Below are 15,359 nucleotides of genomic sequence, written 5' to 3'. Positions count from 1 at the left end.
ATTATTTTTGGTAATAGAGCTATTAAAAAAAAAAGTGGAAAATGCACTTTGACCCTTTCCATCAACAGCTGGCTGTGGTAAGGTAGGTCAGCCTCTTTGGAGGCACCCAGCGGGTAGAAGCGTAATGAGCACTTAACTATGTCTGCTGAAGGCCAGAGCCGCCACACTGGGACTCCTCACGACGGGTCTGTATCTGCTCTGACAGTTCTTTTATTGTGGCTTTCCCTAACCTCTTGGTAACTAACTGTGGTTGTTTAATTACAGAGGGAACATCCCCACGCTAAACAGGTACCGTATATTTAGTTTTTTTCCAATTAAAAGCATCTTTTTTTGTAACTTAGTGAAACCAGGAGAAAAAAATAACACTTCATTTGACAAGCTAATATGTTATCTTTCTGCTCGGAGGTCCTGAGCTCCCCTCTGGATATACTAAACTATACTTTGTGTTTGGAAAACATGTTTTCAGCTTTTCTCCAGCCATTCAAAAAGCAACACTCAAAAAGTATGAACAGCTCCTGTCTAGCTGTGGACAATAGGGGAATGAATCACCTGTCCGATGTTCAGCTTTGCTGTAAACATCTTCTTTTGCTAAGTTCTCTGTCTAGTTTGGGGCTTTCAGAGGAGAAACCCTTATGGTCACTCCTATCCTGGCAAACTGTTCCTCAGTTTTTCAATTTTTTAGTTTCTCTAATGTGCGCCTCCTTTTTGAGGAACTCACAGGCAGAAATAGCTGATCTCATGTTTTATCAGTTTGTTAGCTGTTTTTCTAAAGTGTTAACAATGCTATGCAAGTCAAGTTTTATCTCAGACCTGTAATGAGTTTAACACTGGAAGAGTGTACCTACAGTTTTGATGTGTGTAGCCCTGTGAAGACGTTTCCAGACTGATAGAACACAGAGTGGTACTTCAAATACGTTGAGTTCCTTCTGCTCCTGAACCCAGCAAGGCAACACAATGCAAGTTTGAGAGGAAAGTAATTCTGATTGGAATCCACCAAGTGCTAAAGTTGGTGTTGAGCTCTTTGTAGATGACCAACTGTACACTGAAATGTGTATAGACTTGTGTTTATTTTGTGCCTCTCCCTTTACATATTAAGTAATCAAAACTGGTTATAGCTTTTATAGCCTCCAGTTTGGATGGGGAGAGGAAAGGGAGTGCTTCTGTTTGGTCCCCTCGTCTGCTCTTGGAGGGTAGGCTTGCTTCATTCCTGCCTGCCTTTAGCTGTCCTGGCCTAAGAGCGTAGTACCAGGGGAAACAGAAATGTGGGTATTTTTCCCATGGGGTCTCAGTTGAGCGATAAAGATGCTTAACCCCATGCTTGCCGCAAACACAACCTGTTAGCAACTTCAGGAGTTCCCTTTAAGGGTTATCTGGACTCTCTTTCCTGTCTAACACCAGGCAGGTAGAAAAGATACAATGCCTCACAAACTTGCTCCTTTACTAAATACATTTGGTGATCCTAGAAAAGAGGATGATAGCATTTCTGAGTTTATACAGCTCTGAATCCCGGTTTCTAGTGAGCACCATGTGTAAGACTTGCTTGCCATGTGCTTCGTCTGTCTGTTTCATTCATGGTATCAATGGTTTCCTCTCCCACTCTACCTTCTAGTCCCTGGTACTGTCAGAAGATGAAGTACTTTTTCATGGTCGTCTGCCAAGGGAATAAAAACCTGGAGTGTCAGTCTCTATAGTCTGTGTGAGCAACAGTCCCATTTATAAAAAATTCCATTGCCATTTATAATTGCAACAGAGTATATTACATTTGCAACAGAGTATTTGCAACAATATATACCCATATCTGGAGTCCACCCTGCTGGTGTCTTGCGCCCTGCAATACTGCAGGTGGTGCATTTGGAGATTTTTGAGCAGCTCCCAGAGTTCAGGTGCCATTGCCATGCTCTGAACTTGCTTCCGCTCAGTATGCCGGTAACATGTGTCGGGCAAGTCCTGGAGGCACCCTTTAGGGTGGTCCTTCCTGAGAGGCTGTCCTGATTGGCTGGGCATCACCACACTGTCCAGCAGTGCCTGTCAGTACACACTGCTGCAGCACATCAAGGAACATCCAGATTCATTACGTTTTTAGATTGAACAGATCCATCCCCTTTCAGCATCTCCATTTACACGTTGGTCCTGCTTACACATACTTTGAGACGCATGCTCTGCCCTTTTGTACTCTGCTGGGATGAATTAAGGGCTTTTACTGACGATATGCTTACTTTGGTATAGAAATGTTTAAATATAAAAAAGGCAATTTGGCAAAACTGTTTCTCTTTCAAAAAGGGAGGAGCTATGATCCTTATGACTACTCTTCCCATCAGCCCAGTAAAGGAAAAGATAGATACCTCAGTAAAGTTCCTTTTATAGACTACGACTTGCTTCTCTTTGATGAAACATGGGTTTTTGTGTGTGTGTGTGTGTTTTAATAATGATTCACTAAACCATTCCAGATGACTTAGAGTTGTTGTTGTACATGTGGATATCTATCTGTGAATCCTTAATCTATTACAGTTCCTAGAGAAAAATACCTCCAGTGTTGCCTAGCTACCACTCACTTGGCTGGCTTACTTCCTTTTAAAAGAGAGGATGTTTGGGGGAAGGGGAAGATGCAGGATGGTTTTTCACCCCTATGTGCTCTTCATTCACTAGACATGTCATGATGTCAGTGTGTGAAAACCGCCATGTTATTATTTGTTAGGTTTTTACGTGGAGAAATTTACGGGGTGGTAAAAATGTTGTTTGTGTGGAGGGAAAATCCCAAGGCAAGGGTTACCGTGAGCCTAGAAACATGGGCTTCTCCATAGTGGGTCAAAAACCAAACCTGCTCCCTGCCACCTGCCCCTGGTTCACCTCTCTCCCAGCTCCTTTTCTCTGTTGAGGCTCTGCCAGTCCTTGCTCCTACCCTCCTTGTCTAACGCACTCGATTGAATTACCATTTAGAATGTCCTTCTCCTCCAACCTCAACCACTACGGCATGACTCACGTAGCCAGTGTCAGCGACGTGCTGCTGGACAACGCGTTCACTCCGCCGTGTCAGCGGATGGGCGGGATGGTCTCTTTTCGGACCTTTGAAGATTTTGTCAGGTAAGGCATCTCAGATTTCTGCGGAGTGAATAGAGGCTCCCGGATTAGCCACGAGCCCGCTAAGGAGATGTAGCCCTCACTGTTACATGCCCCGGGAGAGGTATCTGTCCTTCCTTTCCACCCTCCCGTGCAGACCCTACAAGCCTCTACTTGTTGTATGGGTCTGGTCAGAAAAAAAGGAACAAACAAAAACCATCTTTTCCTCAATAGCTAGTAGAAGAAGCTGTCTGCTCTGTGATGAGTGAAATGTCAGGAGAAATTAAACACAACACTAGAGTGAGCCCCACCAGAGACGATACATCTTTTGGTTAAATGCATTCAGCATCTATCTCTTGATGTATACTGATGCATTACCCTAGGGGGAGGGGTAATTACATTGGTCTGTCACTGCCCTAGTCCTAGGCTCTTTCTGTTACTTTAAGACCGATGATGACAGCAATGCTCGTAGCTTACATATGAAAAACAAACAAAAAACACAACAGAAAAGCTTGAGATTGTTGTTTTTTTTTTTAAATAGGATTTATATATGGTTTATTAAAGTTTAAGCCATCCATCCTCCTAATTTCTGCCACATGGTAGAAATTCTGCACGTCCTCTCTAGCCACTGGTGATTCTGTTCAGTTGACTGCTGAGCACGGGGTAGGACAGATGGTTCTTTCAGACAGAGCTGGCCGTGGCAGCGTTCGTCTTCCTGCCGCTTCGGGTTTCTGCCCCTTTTCATGGTGGATGTTTCTTTGGTATTTGGTATTTTTTAGGATCTTTGATGAAGTGATGGGCTGCTTCTGTGATTCCCCACCCCAAAGCCCGACATTCCCTGAGGCAGGTCACACGTCTCTGTATGACGAAGACAAGGTACGGTGTCCCTTTTGGAAGAATGCCTTGCCTCTTCAGATTCAGAACTTGTACTGTATACTCTCTCTCTTTTAAACATTTATTTATTTAGATTTTTTATTTATTTGGCTGCAGCGGGTCTTAGTTGTGGCACATAGGCTTAGTTGCTCTGAGGCCTCAGTTCAGTTCAGTTCAGTCGCTCGGTCGTGTCCGACTCTTTGCGACCCCATGAATCTTAGCACGCCAGGCTTCCCTGTCCATCACCATCTCCCGGAGTTCACTCAAACTCACGTCCATCGAGTCGGTGATGCCATCCAGCCATCTCATCCTCTGTCGTCCCCTTCTCCTCCTGCCCCCAATCCCTCCCAGCATCAGGATCTTAGTTCCCTGACCAGGGATCAAACCCATGTTCCCTGCATTGCAAGATGGATTCTAAACCACTGAACCACCAGGGAAGTCCCCTGTGTACTCTCTTTATTATTATTATTTAATTATATATACCTCATTTAAGTATTTTTGGAAACAGGTAGAAGATAAATTTTAACCTAAAAACAAAAATAACTGTATTAAGCATGGAATCCATAGTGTAGAATGAACTTGGCTGTATGCTCTGCAGCTGCCTCTGGGTCTCTGAATATTGCTTCAAAGACTTGAGCTTTGGTTGCTTTAACTCTTAATCATGGATGGCTTGTATATTTGCAGAGCATTGCTTTTGTAACTTCAATGAATGGTGGGCTTGAGATAGTAGAAGCAAATAGGCATTTTGTTTAAAATTTTGTCCTTTTATTAAACCCTTCTTTCCATTTCTCAGTAAGCACTTGGTCCTGGTTTTTCCCTACCAGGTTATTTTCCCATAATGGTTCGATGTTTCCTCTGTTTGACAAATTGTTAGGAAATACATTACATGGGAATATGTTCAGATAGCTTCTTTTCCTCCTTTTCCTTTACATTATGTGAAGAAATGTTGCAGATGGTTTCATTCCCATTTTATCGGTGAAGAGGTTGAGACAGTGGTCTTCAAGTTCACAGCAAGTTAAGATTTGGGGCCACCTCTAATTATGCCTTTGCCACCGTATTGTTTAAAAGTTAGGTGTCTTTAGTCTCCATTGTGGGTGTTGGGCAGTGGTTTCATTTTCTTACTCATACAAGTGGGCAACCCAAAAATATTCTGGGAAGAGGGGGCATGTCTCTTTTCCTAGTATCCTACCAAGTACTGTAACTTTTCTCTGCCCCCGTATTAGCTAACCTCCTGAGTGCTTTGTGTCATATTCTTGGGTTACAGGTCCCCAGGGATGAACCAATTCACATTTTGAATGTGGCTATCAAAACAGACTGTGACATCGAGGATGACAGTCTAGCAGCTATGTTCCGAGAGTTTACCCAGCAAAACGTAAGTCTTCATGTGTGTGGACACTGGTGATGGCCCCTTTCCTGCAGCCTGTGTGACATATCCACCCTTTTCTCAATTGCTACTTATAAGGCCTTATCACTGATAATGGCTGTGTCTTTGACATAGTTCTGCCTCTAGGGGTAAAATTCCAAAGTGATTTAATAGTGTGAAATACATATCTTTTTTATGTCAAGAAGTATAGAACTTAAATATTCAAAATGTTTTAAGGAAGAAAAGTATATTGCTGGATCTTTTCCAGAGTTCCAGTCTTGAACTTCACCTGCTGAATTTCCTTTGATGACTTAACCACACATGTCTAGGCCCAAGCTCCCCTCATGCTCCCTCTATGTCTTTCCCTCTGAGCCCTGAAAATATCAGTTATAGTTCCATCCTCCTTTCAGTTTTATGTCACTTGGATATCTTGTGTTGACATCACGCTCCATAGTCGAGGCCTGAATTCCCATCATTTTCCTTCACATCTTCTGATTCCCACATCCGCCACCAAAAAACTAAACAGGAACAAAAATAACCTCAAGTAACCAAACCCTTTGTGCCCAGTCATTCAGAAATCATTGCCTTCTTTCTCTTGTTTGCAGTCCCTTATTCTACCCCTCCCTCCCTGCCCGTTCCTTCCTCCCTTCGCTTCCAGCCCCCTTCTTTTCAGTTTTTAATTCCCACTACCATCTCTCTAGTTTAGACCCCTCCTCACCTCACTGAGACATTGTGACAGGTTTACTTCTGATCCTCACGCATCCCCTCCAGAGAGTCTCCATTTTGCTGATGGGCACAAAGACAGATGTCCAGGTGCCCCCTTGCACTCGACAGTGATTCTCTCTGACCTTCTGGGCACCTCCTTGCCTTACTGTTTAACATTAGCCTATTAATGAAGGCCCACAGTCTAGCCTTTGCTGTTCCGTGAAAAGACCCAGGTCTTTGTCTCATCCACCTTGTCTGCTTGCTCTCTTCAGCTGCCCCTTATCTGGAATGTTTTCTACTTTTCTTCCTTCTTCCTTCTCTCCTTCCTGTCTCCCCCTCCCCCTTTCTATCTAAATCCTGCTTGTTTTAAGAACTGTCTCCAATTTTCCCTCTTTTACGAGGGCTTCTCTGTGTAGCCTTAACTAAGATGTGTTTTCCTCCCTTGGCTTTCTAGTTGGTCAGTATAAATTGATTAACAATAATAATACTTTTAATTTTGAAAGACCACCTGTGTAAATTTTTTAACTTATTAACACCTTACTACAATCCCATGGGGTTAATCAGGAATTATTCCAACTATACATGTGGGGAAAAGCTCAAGCTCAAAGAGGTTAAAGTCCTTTAATCACCAGTTGGTAGGTGATAGAGAAAAAAAAACTAGAATTTAAGGCTTTGATACCAGCTCTAGGGGGCACAGATCTAGGCACTTTAATAAATAATACATTCAGATGCTTGTAGTCTAATGTTCAAAATGATCGTCTGTGCTGTATGATAGATGCCAGTGTACCCTTCCTCAGGTGCCCTTCATCACAGTGTGTGCTCTTTGAACGGAAAGCATCTAGCCCATAGTGCTTGTCATAAAGAACTTAATAGATTTTTTCTTTTTTGGCCACACCTTGTGGCATGTGGGATCTTAGTTCCCCAACCAGGGATTGAACCCACATCCACTGCATTGGAAACCTGGCATCTTAACCACTGGACCATCAGTGATGTCCGAGAGATTTTTAAAAGTCCCACAGTGTAAACATTTAGTGCCACAGGTGCTCACATCCTGCCATGCTAATGGTCAAAGCGAGGAAAAGATGGTAATTTTGTGCTTAACCTGTGTCCTAGCATTTTCCCCACGATGCTTTCACAGCACGTGAACTGGAATATGGGGCTGTAGTGAGGAAAGGTCCTTCCAGAGAAGTCAAAGTCGGAGGCCGTGCCTGGGAATTTTTCTCCAGAAGAGAAATCTACCTTCTGTCTTGCCCTTGACTTGTGCGTGATCGCATAAAATTAACCTGAGACCAGTGACCAAGGAGACGGGGAGAGTCCTAGTATTGTGCTTGGCTGCTGATGTTGGTGCTTGATGAAGTAATCTATCAGAGTTTCTTCCCAGGTTTTGAGCACTAATTCCCCACATTTGATTGTTTCAGCCTCCACTTAGGCTTTTTATTACAATCAGATCAATTGTATGTCAGCACACATTGATTTACAGAGGCAGTTTCTCCATTTTCACTATGTTTATTTGTAACATTAAGTGATGATAAGACATTTTCTTTTTTCCTTGACTGGCCTTGTAAACTGAGGCACAGAGAAACCCAGAGTCTTTGCCTGTGGCTGTTCAGTAGGGAAAGGCTAGACTGTGTCAACGGTCCAAGCCTGGAGAAGCTATGCGTCACGTACCGTGCTTACCCAGGAATATTAAACATTTTCACCTACTTGTTTTTAAAAAAATATAAAAAGAAAAGGAAACAAAAACAGTTAAAAAGATGAAGTGATAACTAGTTTTGTTTTTCACTTCATAATCATGCTTCTAGCAGTTTAGAAAAAGTTTTTTTTTTTTTAAAGCACACATTAAACTATCAAATAGGTTGATCCAAATTGTCCAAATAATCTTCTAGTCCCAGCATGTCTTTTTTTCTCTCATAGAAATTAGGATCATATATTTGTAAATGACTTGTGGAGGAGATTGAAGCAGTCAGTGTAAATGGAGTTTCTCCAGGTGCTGACGCCTAATCGCTGGGTAATAGCTGTGGACTTGCTGTGAGCCCCGCATTATTACAATGTAATCAGAATCCTGTTGCTCTGCTGTTATTGTTAGCCACTTGTGGAATTTTTAAAGCAATAACAATTTTGATTTTAAATCATGGCATTATTAAAGTTATTTTCTTCCCTTGCCGGAACATAGCTATTGATGCTTATCTTCGAAGGAGTTGGCTGTAGTGGAATTCTTTGTTAGTGACAGAAGAAATGTTTCTATACGTTGGCATACAGAATCAGAGAGCCACCACTGCCCCACCCCACCTTATTATTCCTCCCTCTTCTCCCTCCCCTTCTCCCTCCATCCCTTCCTCCCTTTTTCCCTTCCTTTTTCCCTTTCTTTTCTTATTGTAGTATCAACACTTGCTTATTTACACTAGTGAGTATGATGCCCGTACCAATCATTTTTAAATGTAGTTAAACCAAAATTTATTTATATCTGATCTAGGAATTTATTATTAGGAAATTAATTTTTTCTACTTTTGCTTATGCTGTTGATTAGTTTTGTTACTAAAAATTGCCATAATAAAAAATGGAAAAATAAGAGGGAATGGCCCAGGGATATGCTTATTTATAGGGGGAAGCCAGTTTGGATTTAAAATGTATATAGTATCAAGAAAGTTAAGAATTGGTTTATGAATATATCTCTCAGAGTTAAGCCAAGTGTATGATCAAAGTAAAGTCCGGATGTGAGTCGTGAAAGTCGGCATAGTTTTTTTCTATTGGTGTTATTCATGTATGTTGTCAGATCATCCAACAAGTGGGATTGCTTTTCTGCTTGTTGCCGGGTAGCCCCTCTTTATTAGGAACCTGTAAGAGCATGTCTTTTACGTAGTTCATTCATCTGTTTCTTTCTCTCTGCCTTTTGAGATGAGTGAGCAGGACAGAATATAGGAAGGCTTAGAGCCCAAGGCCCCAGACTCACAGAAGGAACTGTTTTGAAACTGCTAGTCTCTGTTGACTTCTTTTTTTTTTTTTAACATTTTTTTTTTTACCATGGTGTTTTTGTCATTTTATTTATTTTTAATTGAAGGATAATTACAGTATTGGTTTCTGCCATACATCAACATAGATCAGCCATAGGTACACATATGTCCTCTCCCTCTTGAGCCTCCCTCCCCTTTCCCACCCCAGCCCATATCGTCTTATTTTTTTTTATTTATTTATTTTTTAGGGTTTCCCTGGTGGCTCAGACTAAAGAAGCTGCCTGCAATGCAGGAGACCCGGGTTCAATCCCTGGGTTGCAAAGATCCCCTGAAGAAGGGAACAGCAACCCACTCCAGTATTCTTGCCTGGAGAAAAACCATGGACAGAGGAACCTGGCAGGCTGTAGTCCTTGGGGTTGCAAAGAGTCGAACACAACTGAATGTCTTACACACACACATGAGGCATGTGGGATCTTAGTACCCCAACCAGGGATCAAACCCATGCCCCTGTTTTGGGAGTGTGGAGTCTTAACCACTGACCTCCAAGGAAGTCCCTATTGACTTCTAATATACTGCTTGCCTATGCCAAGCAGAAATATGAATAATCACTGAATTTAAATGCCCATTAGACATTGTTTTTAACAACTTTTAAACAGAATCCTTTAAAAAATGCCTCCATAGAAAATAAGGAGGAAATGTTTTAGAATTGATAAGGTTAGAATTTGTTAGGTTGAATTCCAGGAATGCTGTATCAGATGGTAGGTGATGTCTATAGTCTAAATAACAGTTTAGGACTTAAGTTTTCTGTTTTGTGGAAGTTTCGTATTTTTCCTGTACTGATTTCATTTAGCTTCTGTATCAGTATTGTTCTTCACATTTCAATACATGTCAAACAGTGCAATTTCTATAAGCAGAAAGTGTGTTACCGTCTACCTTGATATGTATGAGTCCTTAGAGAAGTTAGATGACCCCATATGACCCTTTCTCCTCCACATAGTTCTCTTCCCATTTCATCCAGATCAATATATAAAACCTATTCTGTAAGACTCATTCCCAGGAGCCAGGTTGAGACTTATTTATTTGCAAGTGTGAAGGTGCCGAGTCAAGATATAGATATCCAAAAAGAACGCTTAGCCCAATCAGGGCCTTCTGAGGACTGAATAGGCTAACATTTAGGATGAATGGTGGTCTCATGTATCTTCTGTTTTTACATGTTTGTTTGTAGAAAGCTACCCTGGTTGAACATGGGATCCGACGCCTTACTTTCCTGGTTGCACAAAAGGTATTGGCATGTGAATTATGTACCTCTGTAATATTTCTTACGCTGCTGCTAGAACTTTAAAAGTGAAAAATGGAATGATAACCATATGCTTACTTGTAGAATTTATGTAAAGAAATAACTGTTTCAGTATAAATTTAATCAAGAAAAGCATTAGTTTGTCATCTCCTTTTACTCAATTCTTTTTAAATTTTATTTCTAATTGCCTTCTGCTTTTTTTCCCCTTCCTTTCTGTCTTTCATTTGAAAGGATTTCAGGAAACAAGTCAACTATGAAGTGGATCAGAGATTTCATGTAAGTAAGAGAAACCATGATGAAAGATCACTTACTGTTTTATCTGTTAGCTGCTGGTTATTTTTAGAAGGCCTGGTCTGATATTTGGTCCCTCTACTTTGAAAAAGTATTAGAATGGATATTCAGGTCTTTTACAGAGTATTCAGACTAAAAGGTTCCCCCCACTTTTTTCCCCATATAATGAATTCTCAGTGTATCTCTGAGAAATAGTTAAGAGTGAGCACATGCATTTATCCAAATGAATAAAGTAGAAGCAGGCGCTAACTAGTAATTTCTTCTGCGCACACAGCGAATCAGTAATCAAAGACTGCCACTCGTACTTGAGGTCTTGACTTCTACTGAAGATGGATTCAGATTCTATTATTGAGATCTGCCAATTCTGAGGAACAATCATTTATTATTTAAAATGCCTTAACAGAGCCCAAGTTAGTGTTTATGTCTTATGTTAATTCTACGAGGAGGAAATAAATAAAAATTAAGTTGCTGGTTCTCCCATGTTACCAAATTAACTATTAATATTTATGAGTTTAAAATTTTTATTGAAAAATGTGAATGAGGAGAACTCACTAAATAGCCTGGTATCTGAACCATGGTGTATTTGTGTATGAGCATACTGAGTATCATTATAGCAGAGAGGTCAAAAATCCAGTTTGCAGGCAGGATGTCATTTTCTCAAAGGGCTGAATGTAGTCAAAATATTTCTTTAAAAATTCCTCCTGATATGGTGAAGTAAGACTCCAAAGGATATTTACAAAGTCTTAATGTTTCTGATGAGAATTTTATTTTGTTTTTAGCAATCGATTAAGTTAGTTTTCAAGCCCTGCTCACTTGTTTGTAGTGAATGTAACATTTGGGATGCTGGAAAGGACTTCTAAACCCAAAGACCTGTGTGTGGATGGCTTTTACCACCCCTTTGTTTGTTAGGTCTCTAACACTTGCCGTTCTGTTTTCCATTTCACAGTTCACCTTGTTGGTCTAGTCTATAGAGAAAGAGGAGAGCCTAGCCTGCAGGCTAAAGAGCTAGGATTTTCTGAAATGCTTTAGGAAATGTTGTGGACTCCACAATTCCCCTGTGTTACTGATGTCAGGAAATCAAGCAGAGTGCAGATATATATCAATCAATAACTGTAGATAGGAGACAGGAGGCAGTGGAGAAGTATGAGGAGCTTAAAGAGAACCCTGGGGCTTTAGGAAGAAAAATCAGGAGCTTAGAGAATAAAATTGATACTTTGGGATAGAGTATGAGAATCTGCGAATAAATACTGTGGCTGGTAGATGCTGATCAGAACTCAGGTAGACATGCCAGAGCCAGGCCCTGGATTTAGAAAAAGTATCGGGCTAGGTTCTTAAGTGCTTATCTGATTTGTTCTTTCATCACTGACTTTGGAGTATATATTATTCTGAGGAGTAATACTGAATTTGTAAAATTGTTTTCCCTTTTCCTTACAGTCTTCATGTCTATTGCACACTAACTGGTTTTCTATAATCAGCATTCTGTGATAAAACCCTCCACTGAATTTTTTTTTAAAGGCCAAAGCAATTAATTGTCACGGACATTTTTGGGGGACACTTTCTTATCATTGAATCTACATCTTGTCCTGGAAAACACCTTACAGCTTTGAAACATTTTTTTTTCTCCCTGCTCTCTTAATATTTCCCGATTTCAGTTGAATAGAGACATGTATAAGCAAGATCTGCTTGGAAATGAGCCCAGCAGGTGGTCTTCCCAATCATTCATTGTCCAGTTTCCATTTATAGTGGCAAGAAGTGGGAAATCAGTTAAATTATCAAGTGACTTGATCTGTCATAAGTGTAGTAAGCGTTGCTTTAGGGTGCAGAGAACATGAAGGTTCGGGTATGGACTGGATTTGCCCTGAAGAATTGGGTGGCAGAGGAGTTGGGGTGTTTTTATGTTAGGCCCCTCAGACATGATTAGCAATTATGCAGCAGGCAAGGGTGACTATTACTGAACTCTGGCCAGGATCTGCCATAGCCAGGAAGCCCTGGCAGGAGTTGTATGAATCTGGGGCTCACCGTCATGGTGCTGCTCCGAGATCCTCCGCTGGTGGTGGCTTGAAGGACGCTTGGCCTCTGTCGTGTCATCCGACGTGCGCTTGCCCCCTAGTTAGTGTAGTGTGAAAAAGAGGAAGCTTTCCGGGACGTTAGTGATGAATCCCTTGATCTCTGTGGCTTCCTGGTAATCCACTGTTATGTATGCAGCCTCCCCTGCTCTACACTGTGAAATCCCTATATTATTGAGTAGAAGAGGAGACGTGCGCGGGAGGGGGCAAGGAGAGGAGGAAGGTTACCGCGTTAGGTTCAAGAACAACATGGCTGGTGTGGAAGGAGGCAGCCATGCTGTTCATAGTCGTCGTCTCTTGGGCTGCTTCAGGACCAGAACATTGCCGGGTGGAGGTTCCTAGAGAGTGTGGATATTAGGTGTTTATTCACATGGCAGCAAAGGCTGGAATTATTTCCAATATTGTTCCATCAACACAGTCCCCGGAGATCTGTCCACCAGAATGTCTGCTGATGCCTAAGTGTCTTGGCTCGACATGGAGACCATTCTTCTGAGCAGGCAGTAGTTACCAACGTTAAGGCGTCTTGGTGTTTGAGTCTGTTTCCATAACCATTTAATTAAAGCAAATACCCATAATGGGACTTTGCCTATCAATGCTTAACATTGGTATTTAAACAGAAAGTTTGAGGAAAAGCAAGTCTATCCTTGTAAATATATTTTTCATATTAAAAAAAAAAATTGAGGCCTTGAAAGCAAAAGAAGACTCTCTGAATTTCTATATTAAGTTGCTGTTCTCCAGTTTTATGGAGTACTAAGTCTCTGTTTGTATCACGCACATTCAGATCTAGAATTCCAAAAAGTGCAGCAGAAGATGCTATTTATTTCTAACATACGTAGTATACTTTAAGAAGCTTTGCATATTTTTTTTCCAGCAAAGTTTTGTTAAGGATGCTAAAATGCGTGTTTCTCAGATCTTTTCTTATACTTGGCTGCCCAAACAGAGCATGAGGTCCAGAAACCATGATGAGATTCTAAATCAGATTTCCACCTGTAGTTTCCTTTTGTTTCTTATTTGTAAGATTTCATGAGATTTTAAAAAATTCTGCTGTAAATCACCTAGGAGATAATTGCAGTTTTACTGATTTTTATGTGAGTGACTCCCACTTTAAGTGTTTTGGATTGTTTTTGCCTGAAGAGCCCACTATCGAAAACAGTTATCGTGGTTAGTAGTTCATTTCTTTAAAAAAAAAAAAATTGATATGTCAATTATATCTCAATAAAGCTAGAAAAAATTGGCAGTTCTGTTTGCTAGTGGATCAACTATTAGTTTTTCAGAAGGTTTGGTTTGAGTTTTTGTTTTAATTACAGTCTATATAATTAGTTCTCAGCATGTTGAGGTAAAAGAGAATTGTACCAGCAAGCTTCCAATTTCTTCATCTCATTAGGTTTTTAACACGATTATTAGTATCATAATCAACTATGATGTTTTCTGTTGCAGGTTTTCACATTCTCTGATTTGCAGGGTGTCTTGATTGGCTAATTTAGGCAAATTATTTTGATTGTCTTGATGATGGTTGGCTGATTAGAACACAGCAGGGGTATAATTTCTTCCAGAGAAATGTTGCATTCTTTTGTTTTTTGGTACCAGAACACTAAGAGGGTTTTTCTTTGTGTACATTCAATTATGATATTTGCCCATAACACTAGTAGAATGCCTAGAAAGCAATTACATTAGTGACGGAGTAAGCTTGAATGCCTTAGTGGAAAAATTGGCTGTGTGAGGATGCGGTAGGATGAAGGAATTTACTAAAACTATAATCAGACTTTGGGATTTCTTCTTTTCTGTGTTTTCTGTATTTCTGTGACTTTTGAGTGAAAAAAAAAAAAGCAATTTTCTACAAAAGTCTTTCCCTGTCTTAGAGAATTGCTCATTAATCCTGGTTTACCATTGCATGGAAGTTCCTGCCATCTCCTATTCTAAATGCTTTGTGCTTAGTGAGGACTTCACTGTGGAACTAAAAATTTACTCAAAAGTTTAAGAACATTTGTTTATGTCATCTCATCTTTTGTGTAAATGGTATACTAAGTAACTGTTTTAGGTTAACGAATTAATTAAAGTTAAGGAATTGAAGAATATGTGATTAAAAGATTGTATCATTACTTTACTTTTCTTTCAGAAAAATCTCATGGAAGGACTTTGTTACCCTTCTTTTTTGACTCATGTTACTTTTTAGCTAATGCTCTGAAAGCCATACCTCTTGAGAATAAAACCAAAACTAGACTGTATAAAGCCCGGAGCATGAAAGCTACTGACAATTCAGTTCAACATCTTCCTGCTTAACCTTGAAGTCATCCCCATGCTCTTCACTGTCGTTCAGGGGAATTAGAGAATTATTTAGGACAAAACATCATCAGTAAAAGATCAGTGCTGTGTAAAATCCACTTTCAAAGGGCTTTTGAAGACCCACGCCTGGACAAGTGGTTTGCTGGCCTTGCTAAACAGGCTCCTAGAAGCTGTTTTTCAGTTAAAATGCCAAGGAAAATGTAAAAAGATTTATTAACTGAGCAAGTTATAGTTAAAGTGAAGTGTAAGACCTATGGAAGGTATTCAAGAAGTTTTCCATAAATTTAAGAACCATGAATGTTGCCTTTTTTTTTTTTTTTTCCCTTTTTTTCCTGAAAGCCTTAATTTCAGTTTCTGGGGTTTTTGGTTTTTGTCTCAAAAACAAGCATGGTTCTTGAAAGAGAAGTCCTCTAAATAAGGAATTTGGATTAAAAAGAAGAATAAATAGTTAACATCCTATACTTGCTAGGTAG

General features: G+C 40.3%; 1 protein-coding gene across 14 annotated transcripts in view; it reads left to right on the top strand.

The window, feature by feature from the left end:
* Nucleotides 1-15,359, top strand: part of ACACA (acetyl-CoA carboxylase alpha) — a 286,753-nt gene that overhangs the window by 169,278 nt on the left and 102,116 nt on the right. For 11 of the 14 annotated variants that reach the window (XM_005219975.5, XM_059877716.1, XM_059877715.1 and 8 more), the window contains 6 exon segments: nt 265-288; nt 2,938-3,081; nt 3,837-3,933; nt 5,195-5,302; nt 10,175-10,231; nt 10,478-10,522. In XM_005219975.5, coding sequence (XP_005220032.1) covers nt 265-288; nt 2,938-3,081; nt 3,837-3,933; nt 5,195-5,302; nt 10,175-10,231; nt 10,478-10,522 — 475 coding nt within the window. 14 annotated transcript variants of the gene reach the window in all.

The sequence above is a fragment of the Bos taurus genome, chromosome 19 (assembly GCF_002263795.3).
Source record: "Bos taurus isolate L1 Dominette 01449 registration number 42190680 breed Hereford chromosome 19, ARS-UCD2.0, whole genome shotgun sequence".
NCBI classification, from domain to species: domain Eukaryota; kingdom Metazoa; phylum Chordata; class Mammalia; order Artiodactyla; family Bovidae; genus Bos; species Bos taurus.
Note: the sequence above shows the minus strand (reverse complement) of the source record. Positions and strands in the feature narration are given on the sequence as shown.